Source organism: Histoplasma capsulatum, assembly GCF_000150115.1.
Source record: "Histoplasma capsulatum G186AR genomic scaffold supercont2.8, whole genome shotgun sequence".
In the NCBI taxonomy this organism is placed as follows: domain Eukaryota; kingdom Fungi; phylum Ascomycota; class Eurotiomycetes; order Onygenales; family Ajellomycetaceae; genus Histoplasma; species Histoplasma capsulatum.
In genome coordinates this window covers 352,444-377,427 of record NW_025544808.1, presented here as the reverse complement: position 1 = coordinate 377,427, position 24,984 = coordinate 352,444, and the positions used below count along the sequence as shown (strand labels likewise).

Genomic DNA, 24,984 nt, shown 5'->3' with positions numbered 1-24,984 from the left:
GAAACTAGCGTTCTAACAGCAAGCAATCACTTCAAACATAACGAGTGGCATGGAATATAATTAACACGATTCATACTAGTCTAAACAGACATCGGATCTGTAAGGCTTCTTCCTTGTTGATAGCTCTTCAATTAGGTGATGGGAAAGCCTTTTTAAGGCTTAATAAGAGCGAGAGTGAGTGTCGTGGGACGATTACCGTTGCACATTGTTCATACTGTGGAGCGTTCCACTCCTTCGAAGATTTATACGTGTAGAGGATAAATGCCGTTGCCGGATATGGCGTTGCGTCGACGATAGAACATATAGACATCAGTAAGCCGGTACTCGATAAATGGAGAGCAGGCATAGATATAATAATCTAACAATAAGGAACGAAATATTAATGGCCTCTATCCTATTTCCTAACTCCGAAAGAGTCTGAGTCCATCCTCTTCAACATCCTCCTCATCGTCCATAACCTTGTCCTCATCCTCATCATCCTCACCCAAAACCGCCCGCGCACTTCTCCCCAGCAAGGAAGCGAAGAACTCCTCCCTGGCGCGATCTCCCCATGTACCTCTGTCCTCTGGAGGCATGAAATTCTGCAGTTTCTCATGAACTGTATACCGCATCTTACGGCCCTTGGATGCCTTGGTATCCACAGATCTTTTAACCTTATCCTTGCGCATCCCAGTGGTGGGGTGGATAGCAAGGCGAGAGGGAAGCTGCATCTGAAGTGCCTCGACGCCGCTGTTGGCTGACATTCGTTCTTCCACAAGGTCGCGGAGGAGAGCCTGATAGAAAATAGAGTCGTCGTAAACCTCGTTAAGCTCGTGTGAGGCGCCAGAAGTGCCGTTGGGTTGTTTAAGTTGTTGGACCTTGTCCGTCATGGTGCGTTTGGACGGGTGACTATCCAGTTCTGTTGCAATGTGGGCATCCAGTACGGAAGTTATTGTTTGCTGGTCAACTGCTCCGTGATTCATTAGTTTACCTCTGGCGTTCGGCAGTGCCGCCCTTGAGCCACGTGTTTTTAATGCCCATTTATCCAGGACTGCGCGGCGGTGGGGCCGTGACTGTGCTTCGATTTCTTCCATGCGGTTCCAGATATCTGCCGACGAGGTGGAGGCACAAGGATGCAGGCCACGTTTTCGTTTTTTAGAAGAGATGCTGCTGGTTTGGGCATCGACAAGTGCATGTCGAAGATCTTCGATCGTGCTCCAAAGGGCCAGTGCCGCAGCTTCGGCAGACTTGATTGAGGCCTGGTCGATCGCGTTATCATCCTTCGACGTAGACGGTAGACCGTTCAGAATTGTAATGCCCTTCTGAAGTTTGATACGTGCGTTCAGTATGGCACCGAACGCCGACCGCTGTCGCTTGATCGCACTCCCCTTTGCAGCATCTGCCTTCGCAGCTTGAGATAATGACGCTGCGACAGTTTTGTGATCAGAAGCCATGAGTCGCCTAATTTCAGCGCGATCGTCTGATGCGGCCGGCGCGCTCGTTTCGTCATCATTGCTCTCCCCAAATTCTTGATCGTCTTCAGAATCAGTTACTCCATCTAGCTCACCACCAGATCCTAGCCCATTATCCATATCCTCAGATTCTGCATCAGAACTATCTTCTCCCACTCGTCCGTTCTCCGATTCGTCCAGCTCATCAGCTGACTCGGACATAACCTCGTCGCTTGTATCTTGCGGAATGTATCGTCTTCGCTCCCGTCGCCTTCAAGTGCTTCTCTACTAACTCGTGACCCAGCATATTCGCTTCCGAGAGATATTCTTTCCGGTTTGCGGAGCTTGCTCTTTCTGTTGGCAGAGTCAGCCAGAAATTTATCAGTCAATGATAGTTGAGAGTGAAATCAGACGCACTCACCCAACAGCTACGTAATGCTCCCGGCCGGCGTTAGCATTACCATCCTCCGTTCCAGATGATTGATTGTCGCTGCTTTCTTCGCCGTCATTTAAGTCTTCTGGGTCAAAGTCTATACATATAGCTCGGCTGTCAGTTACCAGCACAGACCAAGAGAATTTTTGCACAGTATGAGAGCCCACCTTTCGGAGTTGGATCTTCTAGGTCAGCAATTTGCTCTGCTAGAGACTTCATCCGATCATGTCTCTTTGCCATGATTACTGTTTTGACGGGGCAAGTCTCGCCGTATGGCAAAGAAACGGGTGTGGAGTTGTGATCCTTTTTTTTTTTTTCCTCCTCACATATTATTATTATGATTGATATATTTTTGGCTTAGCGGGCAATAAAACTTCCGTGGGCTTCGGCAAAGCAGGCCGCATTGCCGAGTCACATGACCAATATCAACCTCCTAAAAGCCCAGCAGCGGCCAACTGTATGCCCTCCAAAACATGACGGAGATTTGAATTGGGGTCAGATTCAGCTATCATGATGTGATCATACGCCAGAGTGAAGGCAAATCAGAGTCAATTACCACTAACCAAAATGCGTCGCCACTTTTTTTCAACGCTACGACCCCTTCATCATGACAATCCGCTGGTACATCTTTCATGTTCTTAACATTATCTTGTCCGATTCTGATGTAATAAGTAGGGCTTGCCCCGATCTGGAACTCCTCCATCGTTCCCTCGTCGACGAGGTCTCCCAGAAAAGAGGAAAATTCGGGATGTCAATAAGGTTGTTGCTGTCTCTTCCGCTAAGGGGGGAGTAGGAAAGTCCACAATTGCTGGTGCGCCACACTGTTGGGGTACGTTTTGTTCCTAGGGAACAATTAGCTGAGTATATTTACAGTAAATATTGCTCTGGCTATGGCCCGTCGGGGTATTCGTACCGGAATTCTCGACACCGACATTTTTGGCCCTTCCATACCGACCCTTCTGAACTTATCTGGAGAACCGCGCCTTGACGAAAGTATGACCCTTTTGTAATCCCCTGAGATCAATTGATCTACTAGACTAATGCAGATTAACTATGTTTCTAAAACTTCAGATAATTGTCTCATCCCTCTTACGAATTACGGCCTCAGATCCATGTCAATGGGCTATCTCCTTCCTCCTCCTCCTGCCGACGCCAAACATCTCACGGACGATCCAACCTCACCCCTAATGGATACAACTCCCATATCGTGGCGTGGACTGATGGTTACCAAAGCAATGCATCAGCTTCTACACTCGGTATCCTGGGGTCCTCTCGACATCCTCATCCTCGACCTGCCTCCAGGGACGGGCGACGTACAACTTACGATTGGCCAGGAAATTATTCTCGACGGAGCCGTAATCGTATCAACGCCTCAGGACATTGCTCTACGTGACGCAGTGCGAGGGTTTGGCTTGTTTGAAAAGTTGCATGTTCCCGTCTTGGGCATGGTTAGGAACATGGCGTATTTTGCCTGCCCACATTGCGGCAAAGAGACTAAGATATTCTCCAGGAGAGGACTGTCGCTGCCCCCTAGCGATGATCTAGAGGCGCGACACGCGCATGGTTCTGAATTACACGATGGTGGGGGGGTGGTGGCAGCTTGTAAACGGCTCGGGATAGACTTCTTGGGTGACATTCCGCTTGATGCGCGAGTGTGTGAAGATGCGGATAGGGGATATCCCACAGTTGTGGCGGAAGAGAGCGACCAGCAAAGCACGAGGAGAAATGCGTTTATGAATGTCGCCGAGCAAATTGTGCGCAAGGTTGGGTTGGAATGGCGATAACAGAATACAGCCGTTCTTGGTTGGTCAATAATTTGTATTTTTACAATCACATTTCGTCATGTCATTGTCTCAAACATAGTGACAACGAGGCCTTCTGCGAAGGTCCCTTCGGCTAGCTAATATCTCGTTTACACAGACCTGAATATGATACCCGCAGCTCAATAGTCCACTCCAACTCCGAAAATAGCGATCAATAAATAGCATGGCTCTCGGGGGGGGGGGGGGGATGGGGGTGAAATAAAAATTATGAACTACAGCAATACCCGTACCATGCGAGAAATGAACGGCAGAAAACGAAAGCGGAGAGATGAAAGCAAGAGAGTAAGAATGAATAAGTGTAAAACAAGAACAAGTCCCCAGGAAAAACAACATGGCTTTGTGAGCCCTGCCTTGGCCTGGCATCACACTTAGAGTTGCTTTTGCTTTCGAGAAAAGCGCGATGAAATCTCTACCTGGGAAATATCATGGCCCCAATGTCCAAGGATATTACTCGTCAAATTCGAAGTCATACTTCAATTTCTTGAGTTTGCCGGAGTTGCACCCCTGGGAAGTATCCCCGCTAGCGTCGCCCCGTAGCTCGGTGTCCTCTTTAACAGGCAACTGGTCGTCAACGGGCGTGGTTTTTTCATTCCTCTCAACGCCAGAAGGATCGCTAGTGCTTTGCATGTCATTCTGTTCGGGCGTAAATGGGTCAGGATTTGTCCCAACACTCGGGGTCTCACATTGAGTTTTAAATTCACCATCTGGCCTCGATCTTCTAAAGAGGGGCGAAATCACACCATCCGCATCCTTTATTGACCTCACACTCGCGTCATCCGTGTAGATGGATGAGGGTCGTCTGCCGTCGTGATTGAGAAATTGCGGACCTGCCAATAATCCTAGCTGGAATTCCTCGGGTGGAGGTTGGTTGGGAGTTGTCGTATCACAGCCTGAACTGGTGAATTGCGGGTCGCATCGTTTCCTCGAGCGTGGGGGAGGCTCAAGAACTGGCATGGATTCGGACGCTTGGCCAAGATCTGATACTGTGCGTTCCTGATGGGAATGCCTATGTTTTCGTTTGACATGAGGCAAAACTTGATTGCGGAGCGAATACCTTCTGGAGGGCAATTCGTGCAAACTGGGTTGTGGGCCAACACGGATATCCGCTTCTCCCACTGTTTGTGCTTTTGCAAGAGCCGCCGTATCATGTTTGCTTGCTATGAGGCTCCACAGCCACATACCATGGCTCTTCTTGTATTCTTCCTCTTCGTAGGCGACAGATATGTCCTTTCTCGATGCTAATGAACTTGGTGGAGGATATTCACCATAGCGGAATACGCCAACTCCCTGCTGAATCTCTTGCAGCCTTTGCCGTTGCACCGCGGATTTCTGCTTTGCAAACTTCGTATCCCATTCCTCCTTGGCTCGCAGCCACTTTAGCACTGGGCCGGGCTTGGGTACGCCAATCTCTTCAGGCAACATTTGTAAGGCGGCAAAGTGGGATCGCGCTGCCAAGGGATATATGTTACCGTCGCCATCCACCCGTTGACGAATCATGTAGTCCTCGAATTGTGGGAGAGGATCGCCAGCCTTCCCAATCACCATGAGGCCTGAATATGGGCTGGGTGTTGCGCTTTTTTGAGCTGATGTATGCGGACCATCAACGTCACTTGACGAAACTTCAGATGCATAGTAAGGAATGTCAATGCTTGCCTGTTGTGCTCTAGCCAACGACCAAGCTCCGAATTGGGCAATTGATCGAAACATATATTTTGCTGGGCGTGTGAAGCTCAGAGTAGGGGCAACATGACAAAGATCATCCCACACCTGAAGTTGGACGAATGTGGGCGGGAATTTATTTACAGTCCGGCGGCTGGGATCGTGGCGGTCCAGGTATTCCTCGCTCGGTAGGAAGCAAGCTGGGTCAGCAGCTTTGTGGGCCAGGTAAATTTGCTCATCACGAAGGAGCTCCGCGCCTCCCGTCAGGATCAGCATGGGGGGTAAACCGCCCAATGATGGCTGGAGGACAGGAGAAACAAGGGGATGTGAGAGCAGTTCATTGGTGGTGTACATGTGGATCTGGTCCTTTAGTTCAATGAGTTGTCCATCGATTTCGACCTTTAGAGTACGATTTCGATTATGGAATATCTCATGAGGTTCGTATATTGAAGAAGTGTCAGATCGATGTCCCACAGAGGTTTCCTTGCTATGTGTCAACGACGTCCCGCCACGGAAACTTCGTCTGGCGGCTTTCGTACTCTTGTCATGGCCGTGGACAGAGCTTGAAGTACGTGAACCACCATTAACTCGTGTTTCCTCAGCCTTCATAATTGTATCTATCTCGTCGGTGTTCGGAGGAGGCCACGAAAGAGAAGGACGATGGATGAAGCCGTAGGAAGGAACATAATCCCCATGTCCGTCACCAGACACCGATGGAAATGAGTGTGTTAAATCAACCCATGGAGACATTAGGATAGCGCCCGCAGGTAATGGCATTCTTTGGTCTCGCAATGTCACCAGGATACTAGCTGAAATGTTAGTTATGGTTGGGAGTAAATATAGAGATGAATCACTGACGACAGTGCGATTCCCCCCCCTGCGGAGTCGCCAGCTATTATGATTTCTGACGGCTTATACATGCTTAAAAGATATAAATATGCTGCAAGGCAATCTTGCAGAGCACACGGGAAGGGAAACTGTGGAGCCAAGCGATATGCGGCTGTTCATTGTCAGAATTTATGTGCTTGTACACATTGGTCCGCGAAAACACTCCCAGAAGATATCGAACTTACTGGCAGCAGGTTAGCATATGCCGCTTTGTAAAATTACAAGTTTGCATGGACCTACCGAACAAAAACCCTTGCTTTTAACTTCCTTGCATGCCTCTGTATTTGATATCGATGTGAATTCGGGCTCCCGAAATAGTATGCTCCCCCGTGTATGTACAACATCACGCGATTGGAACGAACACCCTTCCGCTGACGTTCGACAAAATCGCGTTGCATTTCTACCCACTCCCCTTCAAGTGAGGAATTCTTTCCCCGCCATCTCCACCATTTGTTGCCACCGACCTGTGATAGGCCTTCCGAGCCAAGTTGAATAATAATGAGGTCCGCTGCCGATGCAAGATGGTCTTCGGGAACTCGAAGCTTGTCTACCTTCACCCACCTAGGACTAGGGACCGACTGGGACGTGAAAACCTGTAGGTTTTCAACGGTATGGAGAGAGGAGTAGAATAGGAATTGACGAATGATATGAAGACCTTCATGGTACGAGATGCGTGCCGTAGGCTTCGACCGATGTTTTTTACGATTTGAATACTATATTGTCAGTCCAAATACCTAATGTAAAAGAAATTTATGGAGAGATTGGTAGGTGAGGCATACATGGGTTAGGAGTGTTGAAATAACAGTGGGTGTTACCGCGACACCAACAGACAGCGTGTTAAAAGGCATCGCCAGCAGCTCCGCAGGAAATTTTTATCTTCGTCCAATTGAGAATAGATTGAATGATTTCAATAGCTTGAAATTTTATGGTGACCTCCATCTCTTGCAAAAGTCGAGTTGATTGTGGAAGAGGAGTGAGTGCAAAAGAAAAGAAAACCACAAGATAATTTCTTCATACTATGGTTGCGCAATTCGAAGCGGCGCTTCCGCAGAGGATGATGTCATATTTCCCAGTTCACATGTGGTTGCAAACTTTAATTTAACCTCTTGTTTGCTCCATCCGTGAGGATGAGCTTCACAGCACAAGGAGTAGTACTACGAACATTAAAGCGGGATGCTCTTCTTTGCCTCTTGCTAACGCGATGAAACTCATGAATTGTGTTTTGGTGTTCCAAACTATCAACATTCCAATTGTTGGTTTCCACCACTTCAAACATACTCGTACTACGCATTGTGAGCTATTGTTTTAGTGGTCCTGCGCAGGGTCCTGAGAACAACACTTTCGCCTTTGCAGGTGATCTGCATCCCTTTCTTTTTTACTCTCTCAATGGGTGGAAGCTGTGCACGGCCAGCGAATATAACGGCTAGTGAAGTGGGAAAGGCTCACATTTGAAACTTGACGCCCGCAATGTCATCAACAGGCACCTTCGCCATTAGAAGTTACATCCCCGGCATTCTAATTCTCGTTAGCTTAACATCACTTAGAAAGCTCTTACCACTAAAATTGATGCTAATAATGGATATCGCTTCAACAGAAGATCTTTAAGTACAGTACAACAAGGAACGGAACTATCTCTCGTGAGTGAATGCGGAAGGAATGGAAGGCTCCATATTTTGATAAGATCAACATATGATATAGATGTTCTGTCTTCAAAGCATACCATTATCCTATATGAAATCTAACGATTTGGAAACAGGTGTGCTTCATTACGCTTGTGGATATGCAAAATGTCTCCGGAATGCTGGATTATCAAAGATGGATTCAACCCAGGCCAGCAGCATCAATTAGGCGGACACTGAGATTCCAACAACAACTACCATCAATTGGATATGTTAGACAATACGGAGTCAAACAAAAGTGCCAGCCATCCCACCAAAATGATCAATGCTTCAGTAGGGCCAATCATAAGATAATAACATACTTTTCGGCCTCGCAGAAAATGCGTTCCAGCACATCAGGTGGAAGATGGCTCATCTCTTCCCAATACCTATGTTTTTTAAGACATCGCAATGTTTTTCTCCGCCTGGATATCGATCAATACCTGGGAAATGCTGACCTCTTTCCACAATGACAAAGTCGACATATTCTATCTTCTGGTAATGATCACCCGAAATGCTACTTTCCGTTTGCCTGAGCAACCGGACTTCTCGCCATTCTCGACAGTTGTGTTACACTCTACAAATTTCTCCTTTGCGATTTTTTTTTTTTTGAAGGTCTTTACGAGCGATGTCCGAATGGCATAATTGGTCCAAGTATCCGGATTGAACTAGCTGATTTGACGGGCGGAATAACGTCTGAGAAATTCCCTAATTGACGCATTGATGCTTGGCCCAGGGTGTGATATACAGATGCATCTGCAGTTTGCTGAGCAGACAAGAGTAAATATGCCAGCAAGAATTTAAGGCCAAGTTGGCTTAACTGCACTTCGGAACCTCTCCACAAAGCCAGCTAGACCTGGATACAATATCAATTGCAAGGAGCTTGGGAACAAGTATAATCATAGCACAGAATCACTTCCCTCCAATTTCACGGCTTCCAGTGCACGAAATGACTTACCCTAGGATGTATGTTATAGGATCCTCCAGGATTACAGGGGTAATTGCCCTGATACCATTATCATATCATGATCATCCTAATTGCTTATGACTTCAGCATGGAGCCCATACAGGAAATCCGGGATTTGGATTCTAAGACGAGGCTTTATGCTCTGGGGTGCAGTGCTGAAATAGAATTTAGTGGTTATAGACCTTGACTCTGGAAAAGAAAAAAAAAATCCCGATATTATTAGCATTACTTTTCAACTTTGTCTAGGTTCTGTCGGGCGAGTTTCTGATCAATACGCGGTTCAATAGCTGTAAATACCATCAGGGAATGAAGATAGAAGAACGGATTCTTTCAAACACGAGGATATTATTTTGATTATCTCGTGCTCGAAAATATATGCTATTGATAGATGAGGTCACTAGTCTTGGCAACACACCACCCGAAGCTAGAATTGTAAAAAAAAAAAAAAACAAATTCCGAGCCAAAATATTTTTTCCCAACCCCGCGAATTCAGCATCATCTACACAAAATATTTACATGCTCTCCTTGCCCAGCACCTAGAAGTAGCCGATCTATTCTCTTCTCATCGAACCTTAGTTCAATATTTTACCGCAATAAAAGAATAATATTCTGTCAACGCTTTCATCATATCCCCCATTCCGCTCACCTGTAACCATGGCCAGCATTTCGACCACCTCCGCAAACCAAAATCCAATCGAGAAGCAACGAGAACAAGCAGGGAATAAACAATCTTCTACCCAGTTTGATCTAGGCATTACCCTGATTCTCAATTCCTGGCCAGCGCTCAACCTCGCCGTGCAAAGCTCCTGGGGCGGGCCCTCCTCCAGCGACAAACGCGATTGGCTCTGCGGCGCGATCTCAGACCTCTTCGTGGACCGGCCGGAGACCGACGCCGAAGACATTGAAGATGTCCTGATACAAGTTATGAATGACGAATTTGATGTTGTTGTGGATGATGAGAGTGCAGGCGAGATTGGGCGTAGGATCATGGAAGTCAGAATGGAAACGCAGATGGGTGATTTTACGAGGGTGACGAGGATGTGGGAGGAGTGGAAGGCGAAGGGAGGTGCTGGTGCAACTGTTGGAGCGTTCAGAAAAGTGGAGGTTAATGGCGATGACGATGGGGATGACAATGGTGAGGGCGCGGAGGATGAGGATGAGGAGGAAGAAGATGATAATGAAAGTGATATTGGGGATTGGGCGGATGACGTTGAGATGGAGGATGCGCCGGTGGCGGTCACGGCATCGAGGAATTACTCCCCACAAACTGAAGCGCCGAAACGTGAGTCCCCGAATGAAATACGGAGGGCAATTGACGGACCATGGGAGCGGGGAAAGTTCTTGCCTGAGCCGATTGTCGATGAAGATGGATTCACGAAGGTGGTTTCGAAGAGAAGGCGATGATGGCTTCCTCCTCTTCATTGTTGGCATTTATTTCTGGGCATTGTTATTTTGCATGGTGTACGTGCTAGGTCACTTGGGAATTCGGGTTAGCATCGAGGGCGTTGGGTGTTCTTTTTTGTTTTCCAATACTCTGGGAAAAGTTCTATATGAGCGGCTACGGAATATAAATGCAAGCCATGATGTGATGATTTTGAGCAGAGTGTGTTATTAAACAAGCGGTCCTGTGACACAACCACCATTTTATATATCCTTATTCTACTGCCCGGCCCATATTTCTTTGTTGGAAGATTACCTATATAAAGACTGACAAAGTGGAATCATAGAATTGTCGAAAAGCTGGTCATGTCATGATATCAAATGCATGTTCCCATGGGCCACCACATTGCATTTCCCAGTCATGAATAACGTCCATCCTTTTCTTCAGCTATCCGCTAGTAGTAGACATCCCGACGAGAAAGCCCAACAAAAAATAAATCGCTATCACTTTTGACTTACGATTCTACTTTACGCCGTCGCCGCCGGTTCGTTCGTAATTAACTTGGTGATCATGCCAATTGCAATGGTTTGTCCCTGTAAAGCATAAGTCAGCGGTATTTCAAATGACGACGCTAGAAAATGCGTAGCTATTGGAGTTATTTACCTGATCACGGAGTGTGAACCGCCCGAGCTGGTTATAGTCTTCAAATCGCTCAACACAAACAGCCCCAGCTCCGCCAATGGTTTCTAAACGAGCAATGATGGTTTGGCCCTTGCTGGCAAATGGAGGTGGTTTCTTGCTCTTCCTGCCTGTATCTTTCTCGAGTTTGTGAAGCAGTGCCGCGAAGGTCACCTCTTCGATGGCGGCGTGCACATGGAGGACGCAGTTGAAGCCGGCGGTGAGAATGCTCTTGAGATCTAGAATTCTGATTTTGGCCTCGAAAGCGGAGACGCAGTGCACAGGTCTTTTGGGAGAGCACAATACAAATCCTGGCATGATATCTTCTTCCTCAACACCCCGAAGTCGAACACGGACTTGATCGCCACAAGTTGCCGTATTAATCTCCTCTTCCGTCTCACCGTACAGCGCAGTAACAGTGACTTCCTCGTGGTTGGGCATCATGATATAGCTGGAGCCCTTCTTTATTACGCCGGACTCAATTCGCCCTTCAACAACCGTGCCCATATCCCGGTACTTTGCGCTGACTGGCATCATGAAGGGTGCATTGATCTTACGTTCAGGCATTTTCATGTTGTGGAGGAAATCAAGAAGGCCAGGGCCTTCAAACCAAGGTGCTAGCTCCTTGGGAACAGGCTTATCAATGCCAATAGTCTTCTGCGCAGAGATGGGCATGAAGTGGAGATCTGCCTTGGCATAACCCATGCCTTGAAGGAATTTGCCAATCTTCGTTGTACATTCATCGTATCGTGCTTTGCTCCATTCAACAGTTGGGTCATCCATTTTGTTCACAGCGACTATCAGCTTTTTCACACCCGAGTTTCGGGCCAGCAATGCATGCTCGCGGGTTTGACCACCTCGCTCGAAACCGGTTTCGTATTCACCCTTTCTCGCGGAAATGACAAGAATTCCCACGTCTGCCTGAGACGCACCACCGATCATGTTTGGGACGAAAGATTTATGGCCAGGTGCATCCAGAATAGTATAATGACGTTCCACCGGACCATCAGGCGTATTGCCCGAGGTTTTGAAAAAAGCCCGTCCAACTTCTACAGTTTTTCCCTTAGATCTTTCTTCGTTTGTCAAATCCAAAGCCCATGAAAGATACCATGTCTCACGCCCGGCTTCTTTGGCCTCTCTTTTGTATTTATCCATGGTTCGCTCATCCACCATACCAGTTGCATACAAGATGCTTCCACCTAGAGTTGACTTCCCTGCATCAACATGGCCAATGAAAATCAAGTTGATGTGTTCACGTTTATCACCATAAATCTCTCTGAGCGTAGCTTCATCGACATCGGCTGCCTGTTCTTTGGCGACTGCATCTGCGTCGCGCGCTGTAGCCTTGGCGTCCGCCGCTCGTGAAGGAGAAGACCGTCCGGACGATGTAGGCGATGTCTTGCCGCTACTAGCGGATTTCTTCTCCGTTTTTTCAATGGCTTTAGTAGCGGTCACTTTCGAGGCGGCAGCAACAGCAGCTGGGCCGTTCGCATTTTGTAAATCGCTGGCAGGAGTGACGGAGGAAGGAGGGGTAGGAGTGGCGCCTGAGGATGAGGTCGGTGTTTTGGACTTCATAGCATCGCCGCCAATCGACAAGACCTTTGCCTTCGGGGGCAGAGCAGCTGGAGTAGCGGTAGTAGTAGTTGCCGGTTTCGCTGCTGTCGGAGTTTGTTTTGCTGCAACAGGAGCACCAGGTTGTGGTCGTTCAGCAATTGACTGTGGACGCCATTGTTGCTGCTGTTGAGCTTGCTGAGGGTTTACAGTATTTTGGTTGTAGCTTCCATATTGTTGACCATAGGCCTGGCCATATCCGCCTTGCTGACCGTAGCCTTGATTATACTGGCCATATGGCTGTTGCTGATAGCTACCATATCCTTGTTGCTGGAAACCCTGGCCGTACTGTTGGTATCCGTATTGTTGGAATTGCTGGTTCGGTTGAAACGCGGCAGCCCCTGGCTGGAATGTCGAAGCTCCAGGATGGAAGGATGACTGCTGTTGCTGATTATTCAAGTTCAGGTTCTGTGTCTGCCGTGATAGGTTATCGTCCTGTGCAGCGGGGTCATCTTCCCACGAGTCAAGCGGCTTGTTCGACATAGTGACGGGGAGAGAGCACAAGGTCCAGAGTCAATAAAAAGGAAAGGCAGAATATAAATATTGAAATGTGTATTTTTTTTAATATCCCAATATCGCGAGAATGAGGTGTGGAAGCGGGTGGTGAATAACTGACACAGCGAGGGGTTGAATTTTAGGCATACTGCACTAGTACTATTACGGGCTGGTTCCCTCCGCGTTAATCGCGTCTGACGATGACGTCGTCAAGCGCCTACTACCACGTGACCATAAGTGCCCCCTTCTATCAAGATGTCAACAAACTAACTCTCCTGATGCATCTGTCCGTTGGGAGTTGTCCGGTCATCATGGTGTTGGCAGACTAAATGCGCCTATATTGAGTCGTGAAAACGCTGTGTCGAGCAGTCTCTCCTCATCGAATTCCTCCTCTTCAACGTCCATCTTCATCTGCAATGGGGCAGTCATAATAGGACAGATTATTGTTACAGTAGACTATTTTCCAGGATGGATGTTTTCCTTTCTAGGGTATTAAGAATCATGAGTTCCATTACCAGAATTCCAGGTCAGATCAACTGATTGGATTTGAACAGGTGACGCAGCAGGCGATGAACTATGCGATCCGGTAAGAATGCTATTTTGCTATTTCGGTTTATACCTAAAGGAAGATGGTTTACTGATTAAGTTAAGGTCTGGAATTACCATTACTGCTGGATATGCCATCCGCCAGTCCGCAAAGTTGCTGAAGGTATGCTTGTGTACGTGCTCGCGACTCTTTCTTTCAACCGCTAAGAACTAGGCAGACTGTGAGCGATTCCGAGCGAGTTGAACTACAAACACTTCAGGAACGTTTGCAGAGCAAAATAAAAGTACGCAGCCTTTTTTTTCCGATTCCTTCTACTGGTGTTGAACATTTTTATTTTCATAGTTCGACATGAGAATTGTTGGAAGCTTGATATCTAACTATTATTAGATAATATCCCCGGCCATTGACATGATCGAATTGATGTGAGTTTCATTCAGATTGCTGCATGCTCTCACGTTAACTTGGTTGCAGAGCTGCCCGTGGTAATACCTCTCTTGAATCCGCTTTGGCACTTACCAAGTCTTTGAGGTGGGATATTCAAAACCTTGGTCTGCGACTGTCGAAAGCAGTGTCCGTGGAGGAATTATATCGAAAAGGAGCAATCTCAGTCACGGGCCGCACAAAACTTGATGGCGAGATAAAATCCATAATCAAGGATATCCGAAACCTCCTTCAGAGGATTGAGGATGCAGTGCCACTAATTAACCTCGCCATTACTACTTCTGGAGCTAATTTATCAACATCCCTTCCCTCAACGGTATCACCATCTCGATTACTCCAGGCCAGTACATTTTTGACGAGCGGCGATACGCAATACTCCATGTCTCCATCACAGCCTGTGCAGATTGGACCGACATTTACGCTATCAGTGTACATGTTGTTTTCAGGGCACATCCGTCCTGTGGATGAAGAGAGTGTCCGAAACACTACTTGGAAAGAGGTAATCCACAAAGCGCGGGTTAAATTACGGCGTGTATCTATGGATATGATATTTCCATCCTATAGGAATCTACATCGTCAGCACGGCCTTACTAAGGTGAGAGATATCCGTGAAGAGGCCAGGAAAGATGAATTTGCGTACCAAATCCTCATTATTGAAGATCTTGATGATGGCCGCGTGCATACCGATGTCGAAAATATGGGAAGTTATGAAGATGTCGATCTTGCAGGAATCAGAGAGATAATTCCTATCCATGAGATCTCGAAGATATTCTACGCTGATACTGGCAAGATTCTTAATATTGGAAGTGAGGGAGAAACGAACAATCCTATATTACTTCTGAAACGGGATACCAATGCTATCCCGCCTAGACGTATGATGGATCAACGGGACTCCGATTTTACTGATTTTGAAGAAGAGGAGACCGGCGAAAACTCAGGGGATGAGGAACAATCCCATCTTGACGCACAACTTCTGGGAGGTGATTCTTCATCCGCTCACCTAGATGACCAAAGTGAATCTCAGAAATACAAATTTCCGAGAGGCCTAGACCTCGAATGGATTGCATTCGAGGTCCACGACGAAAACGAGGATTCAGACTCCGAAACCGAAGCCGAATCCGACCCGGAGCCTCCCGCTGATGCATCAACTTCAACCTCAGGCTCAACTCGCAAGCCATGCTCCATATCCGTAGAACCACAACTATCAGAGAAAATCGCACAATTGCACCTCCGTGGGGACGACAAATCATCGCCCGCCCCATCACTCCCACCCACTCCACATCGACAACTGACAACCCAGCCATCTTCCCAACCCCTACTCCAGCAACCCACTCTCTCCAACCCCCTCTTTAACCACATCCGCACCTCTCTTTCTCTCCTCGAAACGCTCCTCCGCCTAACCTCCCTCCAACAATTCCAACAACAATCCCACCTTTCCATTACTGACGAGCTCTTAAACTTCTTTTTGGAGGAATCCTCCGCAACCGGCGCAGGTGGTGACGAACACCATCGCCAACGTGTCCGCGCCGAAGCCCGCCGCAAAGTGGGTTGGGACCCGTATAACGAAAGCCCTCTGAAACGGCATGGTGAAGAATACCAATACAACGGCGCGGACGCTGAGTTTGAACAGGGGTCTACAAAGCTATCTCCTAGCCCCGTAGCGTGGAATACCAGAGCAGCAGCTGAATGGAGTCTGCCGCTTAAGGGCACGTACCCGGGATCGCCTACTGAAAGTCAACTGTCCGGCTCACGCAGGAGGTCATTCCGTCGTTCAACAACGCCCCTAGAATATCCCATAGATTCTTCAGCGCCAGAGTCGCCATCCATACGCGCTGCTCGTAAGGGGGGTTGGCGACCTGAGATACTTAGAAGGCAGCAACTACAGCGGAGAGAGGGCAGTCAACTGGTCCGTCCGGAAACGGGGCAAACGGATCAAGAGCTAGGTGCTAGTCCTACTTCGATACGAGAGACTTCAAGGGAAGGGTTGGGTAGTTAGGTGGTAAGATGGGTTGGTTTATGTAAATAGAATAGAAGGAAATTGGTCCATTGGTGAATTAGACGAGTTTTTATGCAATCGTTCTTCTGTATCCTAGCGCATCCTATCTTTTCTTTCCCAGTGTGAATTGCATGTGACTCTTAAATTCTTTCTAATATCGTGGGTAGATGGAACAAGTTTTAAGATGTGTTTTATTGAGTATTTCGACAACTAGGGGACTTGAGAGCGTTGTATCTATCAAGCTTGACGGAGGGCATGGCTGGCTGGCTGGTAAGACATTGTGATATAGGATAGATATTACCCGTCATAATAGAATTACATTTCTTACTGTCGTTTTCACCATTGTGGTAAGAGATATAAGCTCGAACGACCCATCGAGGTTCAGCTCAACCATATAATATTCGGAAGTTCACTAAAACAGAAGCACAACTCAGGCGAAGACGACGCGGGCAAATGAAGGGAACATGAAATGAAGGGGATAAAAAGTAATCAAATTGCGAAAAACCCAGAAACTCTACGCCCGATGTAACAATGTTCCATAAGATACATTAAATGAAAAATCTCAAAAGGAATCAACAAGGGACACACAACGCCGATACCCAGATTACAACTGTGAAAAAATGTAACACGCCAGGTGTAGATTTAGTGGGATATAGTAAGGGCACAGGGCACGGGGTAACTGAAAGGTGAGAAAACCATGACGCAACAAAAATAATTTCCACTGACAGGAGATCTTAATCAAAACACATAAATGCTGTCCGTGGGCAAAAATGATATTGTAGTAATGGGGTAGAATCCAGAAAGGGTCATATCCCACTGTGGCAGGAGTAATCAGCCTGGCAGGCTATTAAAACCAAGGAAAGACATGTACGATCAGACACTGTCCCTGAGCTCAATATCAAACAACATGTCGCGTGCTCATATTCCAGGGACAAACAGCAATCTCTTTCGTTCACTCCCAATCTTCCTCGTCGCTATCATCATCGGGCTTAGCAGCAGACGAAGCAGTGGATGCTGATTTCTCTCGCTGCCGGGGACTGCTGGGAGCGCGACTTGTAGCGCCACTGACAAGGTCGTAGCTGGCGTCACTGTCAGCCTGTGATTGTTGGTCATTAGAACTGCGGTGCTCAGTAGCCTTTAGCGTCTCGTTACCGGATGGTGGTCGGGGGGCGTTCATCGAAGTCGGAGACTCTGACGGGGGACTAGTGCCACCAGCTTGGTCGATGGTAACTTGGGGGGTAGATGGGGAGTCGGATTCAGAGTCAGAATCTTCGTCCCAGGCCACTTCCTCGTCATCGACAGTTGATGCACCTGTTTCAGTGTGTTAGGAAGATGGCAACTGTAAGAAGATACAGTAAACACCATGGGAATAAGCGAACAGACCTTTCAACATTTCCTTCCGTCTTTGTTCTTCCGTTTCAATAACCAGACGGAAGAAGTAATACCGGCACCAGAAATCAGCATACTCAACCTTCTCGGGAACAAGGCTTTCCATCGCCCTCCGCAGCTCGGGATATGCCTCTAGATCGTGGGCAATCTCACTAGTCTTGCTATCGACCTTAAACTCGCTCTTCCAGCAGGACCACTCGTCGCTAACAGGATCCTGCGATAACCGATCAATGTTCGAATGGATAGCATGAAGTTGTGCCTCAAATCGCGTAGTATGGATAACTCTTTTCCCATCAACGTCCTTACTCTCGAAAAGAACCGTTTTATTATCTTTGGTATCTTCAGGGGGTGCAATGCTCACAGCATCTCGAAGGAAATTACGGATATTGGTCCCGAAACGAAGTAGCGCTTCATCTGCCGCATCCTCCGCCTTCTCGATATCCTTCAAGCGCTTCGCAGCCTCGCTACGGAAGCGAGAGATTATCCCCTCCCCATCCGGTTCATCATCATTTTTTTTTGCACTTGATGACGAAGATGCAGCGGTAGAGCCCTCCATATCATTTTCATTTTCCTTATCTTTCTCTTTTCCTCCTATCTCATCACTGCCATCTCCACCTCCCAATGCTCCTCCTAGAGACAGTCCTCTCGTCCGCCCAACGATAGTAGCCCTCAAGTCCGTAAACCCTTTGATTGCCTCTTCGCTCACGGCCTCGTACTCCTGACGGGCCCCTTGATAATAGGTTTCTCCCTGTTTGCGAACATTACCCCAGAGGCCTCCTAGTCGGGCACCCCAGGGGTTTGAGGAAAAAGCACGGAATGTCTCTTGGAATTCGGCACCTAGGTCAAGATTGGGACGTTGGGACGATTGAGCAGATGTGTCAGCGTTGCTCGAGACAGCTTCCTGGTTTGAAGACTCATTTTCCTGGTTATTGGCGTCGTGAGTGGTGAGGATTTCCTCTTGGATATGGTCGTAAGCTATGTCCATTGTGGCGGTTTCATGAGTCGGGTTGGTGCTTGACGGGCTGGAGATAAGTATCGGGTATTCGAGGTGGGGGCTGCTAACCTCCAGTTAGTTAACTCAGGTTAGATATCATTACGGTGAAAATGCTGATGCTCTCGCAGCCTGGCAATCGAGGAAGGTCGTCTCTTGCGTAGACCCAGAATGTTGGCTTGGAGTGACGTTGTAACTGCGGGAGACTGGAGGATCCTCAATGGCAACCCACGTGATACCGATCCGTGCATCGAGTAGTATAAAAATTAAGTATAGGAATCTAAATAACTAACTCAAATTAAACGACAATATAATCCCAGAGCCCCCAAATCCGTAGTCGGTTTATCCCAATTAAAAAATACAGTTTACGAGGACATTGCTGTAACTCGGACGCGCCAGCAATCCTACACGAGAAGATAAAAAGTATGCTGCAAAATCTAACCCTTACGTCTCGGCCGTATCCTGGTACTCCTCCTGCGAGGGATCATGGCTGGACATCCACATTGATGGGCCGGAAACGCTTTCCATCATGCTATCTGTCAACAATTGACTTGTAGTAACTAGGCCCTGGCAATCGTTTTGTGAATCAATGCAAGCCGTATGGTCCGGATCTGCATCTCCCATGTCACTGTGCTGTGAGGACTCAACTAGCACGACGGGTGGCGACGAGGGCGGTGAGATACTTCGCTCCGCTGTAGTGTTCAGAGGAGGTTGACGCCGTGGTGAATTAGAGATATGGTTCGTACTACTATTCTTGGTGGGCCTTGTTGTAGAAGCGTGATCTACGCTATCCTCTTCTGCTTCGTGTTTTTCGGGAATGGTAGAAAGGTGGGGGATTACGCATTCCTCATTTTCTGTCTCAGCAGCTGGAAATAACTCCGCCAGCCTCTGTGTATTAATATTGGCTAGCTCAGATCCTGGCTCGAATGATAAACTCATGGGCTTGCGGTAATAGAGCATGGACGCCTCGGAGTCAAGCATATTTTTTGGAAGGGTATCGCTTGTTTCCTGGTCTGAATTGCGGGCTTGGGTTGGGAGCTCATTCAGAGGGTAATCATCATAATAATCATCATTGCGCGATCTCGAACTGGAATCATGAATGACTTGAGTTTGAGTCCGCCAGGAATAGTGTTCTTTGCATGAAAGGTGGATTTCCTCGTCCTCTGTCTCTGCGTCCGTTTCATATATCACTCTTTTCTTTGATTTTTCTGCGTCAAAAGAGCTCGTGTCAGGGTCACCGGGTTCAGTCTTTTGGTCCTTTGGCGTTGTTTGCTTTGCTATACTATGGGGTGATTTTGAGAGCTTTTTATCGGAGTCCTTTTCGGGCGCAAATGGAGGAGATGTAGTAGGTGTGGTCCTAAGTTCGATTACTGATTCTTCTTCATAACTCCGGTTAGGGGAACCAGTACTAGCGGAGTTGAAAGGTGACACGGGGATTTCGTATTGTGCCAGTTGCGAGTCACAGATGGGGGTCATATACTCACCCTTCGAGGGAGGTGCAGTGTTCCTCGGCGTTACATTGTGAGAAAGTGGAGCAAGGGGAAATTTCGGCGGAGATTCCTTCAATGTGCATGGGAGTAATATGAGAGCAGGACTGTCTGGTGACTGTGATGAAGGAACCACCCGATTAATTGGTTTCCGCGGTGTCGCTGGTGTTCGTGCCGATGAATTGCCTCCCAGATTGAGGGACGAAGGAGGAACAATTTGTGAGGAGTGGCATTCAGAATTGACCTCTGAGAGTTTCCTTTTCCTGCCTTGCGTGCCCGTCCGGTTGTCGCAGTTTGCTCTCAACTCCTGCAGAGTTCCGTCACACATTTTCTCTTTCGGCTCCTTTCCAATATTCTCCATTCGATCCACACCCTTCCTCTTACCCAGCCCTGCATGCATGTTGTGGCTTCTTCCATCATTCTGCCAACCAGTAACATACCCCATCTGAGTCAAGGTTTTATCATCATCTGATCCGTCGGTCTCATCTACCTGCTTCCTCCCAACAAGATCACTCCCGATCCTTTTTCCAGTATTGGCCCTGCGCCTATTCCCATTTCTCTTTCTCCGTTTTGACGATTGAACTGGGACCTCATAATCTCCATCCCAGGTCTCTCCACCAATGTACTCTAGCTCCAAATCATCATCTTCGTCCTTATCCTCACGAGCTAGTAATGCCTGCGCCTGTTTCACAAAATCAATCTGGGTCAGGGTCTTCTGGTTGCGCGTGTTTCCACCTAAGGCCAACCTATACTGTCGCTCACGATCAATTCTTGATTTACTCAGCGGTCGTGCTCGTCTTGCCTCTTGCCTAGTCGTCTGCTTGCTTGTCTTGCGAAGGGGCTTGTCGAGTTTGCTGAGTTTATCGAGTCGGTTCGAGTTTTGAAGAGTGTTTGTTTTTGGCGGCATCCTTTTCTTTTACTTTTTTTTCGACTATAAAAAAGAGATGGAAAAGAAAAACTGAAAAAGCAAAAGCACTCCCTGCGCTGAAAGGAGTTGTCAATTTCATCCTGTGAAAATGTCAAGGAACTCGAGGAAGTCGTCGATGCCTGGATCATGTGATTTGCGAGATTGGACGCGACGGACGCGTGTATGACGTAAGGTAAATTAATCAAGATCGCTGAAGGAAACAAAAAAGTTCTACCACCATGATTACTCCACATTCTTTAGGACGATCTAACTGGATTTGCAAACTGGGTACGATGGATATCGAGAGATTACTTTTAGGGTTGGCTGCCATTCGGATAGAAATGAGGTTGGAGTACACGCAGGTCATCCATCGTTCATTCAGAAAATGAAACTATGCGGTCTCACTAGTTATACAGTCTTCTAATACTGCGTCTTTACACGCACACGCACAGAGCGAGAGGCTTGAGTTCTGTGCGACAAACGCCGTGTATATAATCAACCTTAAGCCGATGTTGCGATTTTCCGCAACCTGATGATGAAAAGCAGCAATGGAAACAATCAGGGGGAGTAGGGTATATGCTGGAAATTGCAAGCCGGTCATAAAGCATCTTATATCCCAATCCCCAGTGCAACGTCCCAACTCAGATAGGCATAGAAGCAACAGCAAAGGGGGATATATACCTATGATTACTTATTTACACAACAAAAAAGAAAACCTGCTCGAATATGCGAAGCTGAACCAAGTGAGAGAGATGAGAGTCCATTAATATATCAGTCGGAAAGCAACCACTCCGGCTCCGCATCCTCATCCTCAGGATCATGCGAGAGCATCGAGCTCTGGTCAATCTCACTGTCAGACTCCCCTTCATGCACGAGGTCTGGCACCCTGTAGATCTCCTCGACGCTGCACTGGTCACTGCCAGCGGAGGAGAACGCGATATGGGCTGTGGGTGAGCCTGCTGCTGCGGTTGCGGTGAGGTGTTGTTCCTGCTGCTGCAGTTGAGCGGTAGGGGATTGCTGGCCCTGTGGTTGCCATGCAATGTGGGTACGCAATGGCGTTGCAGTGGGGGAGATATCAAGTTGAGAAACGGATGGCTCCACAGAAGTAGGCTGATTGTGCATGGGTTGTTGCTGGTTGCTTGTAGATGATGTATCATTTTTAGCTTTGGTCACAATTAGGTTATATCGCGATCTGCCTTTGGATCGGAGAGATGTACTTCCTAAACCTGTGGCAGGTCTGGAAGGACCTGGTTCATCCAGCACGGCGCTAGATTGTAAAAACCCCCCGCTCAATGTCGAATGGTTCTCCTCTCCCTTCATCCCTTCAGGAAGGAAGCCACCAGCCTTGAGTGGGCTATCAAAGTCAGAGAAACCCTTCTGAAGAGGCACGACGTCTGCCTGGCCACTTTCACGAATAAAACCTCCACCTCCTTCAATATTACTATCATCATCAGGAACCATTTCTTCCTCCTTATCCTCATCTTCTTCATCCCCCTCCCCCTCGAAAGCGTAACTCCTAACCCGCTCTGCAACCCTCAACTTCAGCAAGAGCAACTTCCACATCGCCAACGCCTCCGCCGTCCGTTTCTCGTGTTCAGCCTGAACCCGCTCATCATCCAACGCGTCGAGAACAGCATAAAGAGCCTCGCGATACTCAACAGATGCAACAATGCCCTGCACAATGGCCGTGCCATGTCTGCCTTTGAACTGGAACCCAGTCACCGCATCGGCGTAGTCGATGCCCAGAACCCTCGCTGCGGCCGCCGCTTCTGTGTGCCTAAGATGAAAGCCACCTTCTGGAACCATGCTCGGCGTATACACATCGATATTGCCGTAGACATTCTTCGTCACACGATTCTCGACGACGGGTGGCGGCTTGTACAGATCCGTTTGGTGGATGGAATACATCGGAATCTCTTGAGCATCCTCTTCGTAATCTGATAGCTCTTCGCGATGACCAATACCTCCTCCTGTGGACCGCAAAACTCGAACCCTTTTCAAAGGCTGTTCGCCAACCTTCACTTCCCTACCATTTCGGTACCACCCATCCGCACTTTTCACGAGGTGCACATCCCCGCGTCGGTAGACAGATTCCAGCGGCGGATTTTTCTTGCTGGGAGATATTTTACTCAGCCCGACCTTCCCAATCTCTCTCTTAGGATATATTACTTCATTCCTCCGCAGATGTCTCTCCAATGCATAAACAGGATGGTCCTTGAAATCCTGTACATTCCTCGGCATCATTTCCGCCGCAGCCTTCGCCGTCAATTCGCCGATTTCTACCTGGTCCCTATCATCCGGGAACGGCTTCTCAAAGAAGGCCATCGTCCGCGCCCACCATTCCTCGCCGTCCTTGGTGGATTCGACACGCTGCTTCCTTGTTTTGGAATTGAAAGATTTCATGTAGCGTTTTGTAACGTCACGGGCGGACATGTCGTCTTCGAAAGCGATGACGTAACTCATATTGTTGTAACGGTCGCTGGCGGGGGGTTCAAATTTAGAAGGTTTTCCCACAGTATTTGTCACGACTGGGTCGACAGGGACCCATTTCTGCATCGCTTCATTGAATACTTCGACCCAGAATACAGGGAAGGGCGACTCCGAAAATGCTCGTGGTAAAGCTATGTATTTATGTACCGTTGTGGTTAGTAGCTGTATTGTGATTCTATGAGAAGAAATCGTAAAGGTCTTAACTAACCAGTTGAGGGCCTGGGCTTAGGAGTCGGAGCCGGACTTGAAGAAAACCTGGGTTGTCCGATACGCCGCGTCCTTGACGGCGCTGGTGTATCACGCGCCTTTGCGGTGCCACCAGTGGCCGGTGAACTTTGCCCAACATCAATACTAGACGGCGACCCATCATCTTCAGAGAGAACGATATATTCCCGCTCCGGTTTCAGCGGCATGACCCCTTTAGCAACGCCCGTAAACGGAAGCACCTGCAGGGAGCACACCAGCCGCACGTCCACGCCTACAGCTCGTAGCAGCGCACAGAAGAGCTGCGCACCAAGGTCTCTCGATCCTTGCAGGGCAACGGCTTGGTGGAGGAAGTCTTCTCTAGACGATAGTATCTCTGCAGAATCTAATAGGTCCTATGAATTCGTTAGCACGGGGGGTTACTCTTATATTGTTGATATATTGTTCAACGAAAGTAGAAATTATTGGCTTATCGCACAGTTGGATCGCTCAATTCATTAGGGTTCTCGAGCCAATAGGGCCGCTTCATGCCTGGGACTGTGGCTTTGAATCGGCGCCGGAACGTTTCACTGGCTTGCTTTAGACCATCTGCAAATGTTGTCGAGCGTGTAAACTGTGGTAAAGTCTCCTTGGGGTTCAGACACATGGTCGTATGCTTAGAGAGAAGCCGCTTCAGTACATTCTGGAAGAAAAATTCCGTGTCAGTTAATATCCAGTGCTACAAAATCCGTAGATGAAGCTATGCGAACCTGGACTTCATTGTCATTGCACCACATATTCCTCAGTTGCACATGGACTAATAGACACAAAATGTGCATCTTATGAATGTCAAGGCGCCACCTCTTCTCTTGTCCAGTGACGGGTTTCCGCCTCACAGCAGAAGCGCGCTGTTTCCCTTTCTCCGCCGGCCTTTCGAGCGTAATCTGCAGCGACTCTTCTGACTCCCCCACCCCAGCTTCCTTTTGTTGTTGCTCCACACCCCGTTGTTCCGTAGTCCCATCATGCCCTGGTCCAGACGCAGACCCAGATGAAGGTGTGAAAAGTGTGACCTCGACATCCTCCCACTCCATCTCCGATTCATCATCCGACGCATCCGCGTTAAATACAGTCTGGACGGGCTTGCTAGCGCCAGCTGCTACTGCCCCTCCCTCCACGTTTTCTCTCCCTATCGCCGCCTCAACTCCTCCAGCCCTCTTTTCCCCAACCCTCCTTCTCTTCACCGGCCTATCATCACCCGGACGACTCAAAGACCCGGACCGCCCCGAGGCCCCCGTCGCACCAGCACCAGCTTCCGCCAGCATATCGCGATAAACGAGCGGCACTTCACTAAGCGCCTCAGGAGTTGTGCGCTCGGGTTCCTGCCCGCGGCCTCGGCGCGATCGGGATCTGGATGCCAGCCCTGCCCGGGTGGGCCTACCTGGTCCACGCACGGGTGCCTTCCCCTTCGCGTGAGGCCGGCGGGATTGCTTCTCCATGTGGCTTTGTTATGAATCTAATCGCAACACGTTT

The 24,984-nt window shown here is 48.3% G+C and overlaps 9 protein-coding genes across 9 annotated transcripts; 3 read left to right on the top strand and 6 right to left on the bottom strand.

Moving 5' to 3' along the window:
- Window positions 1-62: 62 nt before the first annotated feature.
- On the bottom strand, window positions 63-2,103 carry HCBG_05920 (uncharacterized protein; the record flags this gene model as incomplete). The annotated part of the gene is made up of 4 exons (XM_045432969.1): window positions 63-1,669; window positions 1,720-1,784; window positions 1,852-1,960; window positions 2,031-2,103. 4 exons carry the CDS (start codon window positions 2,101-2,103, stop codon window positions 402-404), a joined length of 1,515 nt encoding a protein of 504 aa, XP_045286137.1.
- Window positions 2,104-2,278: 175 nt separating this feature from the next.
- HCBG_05919 (ATPase) lies at window positions 2,279-3,647 on the top strand (the record flags this gene model as incomplete). The annotated part of the gene is made up of 4 exons (XM_045432968.1): window positions 2,279-2,320; window positions 2,539-2,674; window positions 2,737-2,856; window positions 2,935-3,647. 4 exons carry the CDS (start codon window positions 2,279-2,281, stop codon window positions 3,645-3,647), a joined length of 1,011 nt encoding a protein of 336 aa, XP_045286136.1.
- A 486-nt stretch (window positions 3,648-4,133) lies between these two features.
- Window positions 4,134-7,726, bottom strand: HCBG_05918 (lipase/esterase; the record flags this gene model as incomplete). The annotated part of the gene is made up of 5 exons (XM_045432967.1): window positions 4,134-6,150; window positions 6,397-6,417; window positions 6,474-6,946; window positions 7,396-7,516; window positions 7,680-7,726. 5 exons carry the CDS (start codon window positions 7,724-7,726, stop codon window positions 4,134-4,136), a joined length of 2,679 nt encoding a protein of 892 aa, XP_045286135.1.
- Window positions 7,727-9,512: 1,786 nt separating this feature from the next.
- Window positions 9,513-10,262, top strand: HCBG_05917 (pre-rRNA processing protein TSR2; the record flags this gene model as incomplete). Its single annotated transcript, XM_045432966.1, has 1 exon — window positions 9,513-10,262. One exon carries the CDS (start codon window positions 9,513-9,515, stop codon window positions 10,260-10,262), a length of 750 nt encoding a protein of 249 aa, XP_045286134.1.
- Window positions 9,806-13,040, bottom strand: HCBG_05916 (eukaryotic peptide chain release factor GTP-binding subunit; the record flags this gene model as incomplete). Its single annotated transcript, XM_045432965.1, has 2 exons — window positions 9,806-10,832; window positions 10,903-13,040. 2 exons carry the CDS (start codon window positions 13,009-13,011, stop codon window positions 10,767-10,769), a joined length of 2,175 nt encoding a protein of 724 aa, XP_045286133.1.
- Window positions 13,041-13,491: 451 nt separating this feature from the next.
- On the top strand, window positions 13,492-16,087 carry HCBG_05915 (RanGTP-binding protein; the record flags this gene model as incomplete). The annotated part of the gene is made up of 6 exons (XM_045432964.1): window positions 13,492-13,512; window positions 13,578-13,609; window positions 13,675-13,732; window positions 13,788-13,853; window positions 13,958-13,992; window positions 14,042-16,087. The coding sequence occupies 6 exons, from the start codon at window positions 13,492-13,494 to the stop codon at window positions 16,005-16,007; spliced, it is 2,178 nt and encodes a 725-aa protein (XP_045286132.1).
- An 872-nt stretch (window positions 16,088-16,959) lies between these two features.
- On the bottom strand, window positions 16,960-18,513 carry HCBG_05914 (BSD domain-containing protein; the record flags this gene model as incomplete). The annotated part of the gene is made up of 2 exons (XM_045432963.1): window positions 16,960-17,318; window positions 17,391-18,513. 2 exons carry the CDS (start codon window positions 18,379-18,381, stop codon window positions 16,960-16,962), a joined length of 1,350 nt encoding a protein of 449 aa, XP_045286131.1.
- Window positions 18,514-18,831: 318 nt separating this feature from the next.
- Window positions 18,832-20,781, bottom strand: HCBG_05913 (uncharacterized protein; the record flags this gene model as incomplete). The annotated part of the gene is made up of 1 exon (XM_045432962.1): window positions 18,832-20,781. One exon carries the CDS (start codon window positions 20,779-20,781, stop codon window positions 18,832-18,834), a length of 1,950 nt encoding a protein of 649 aa, XP_045286130.1.
- A 771-nt stretch (window positions 20,782-21,552) lies between these two features.
- HCBG_05912 (nitrilase) lies at window positions 21,553-24,950 on the bottom strand (the record flags this gene model as incomplete). The annotated part of the gene is made up of 4 exons (XM_045432961.1): window positions 21,553-23,402; window positions 23,480-23,870; window positions 23,954-24,157; window positions 24,225-24,950. 4 exons carry the CDS (start codon window positions 24,948-24,950, stop codon window positions 21,553-21,555), a joined length of 3,171 nt encoding a protein of 1,056 aa, XP_045286129.1.
- Window positions 24,951-24,984: the final 34 nt, after the last annotated feature.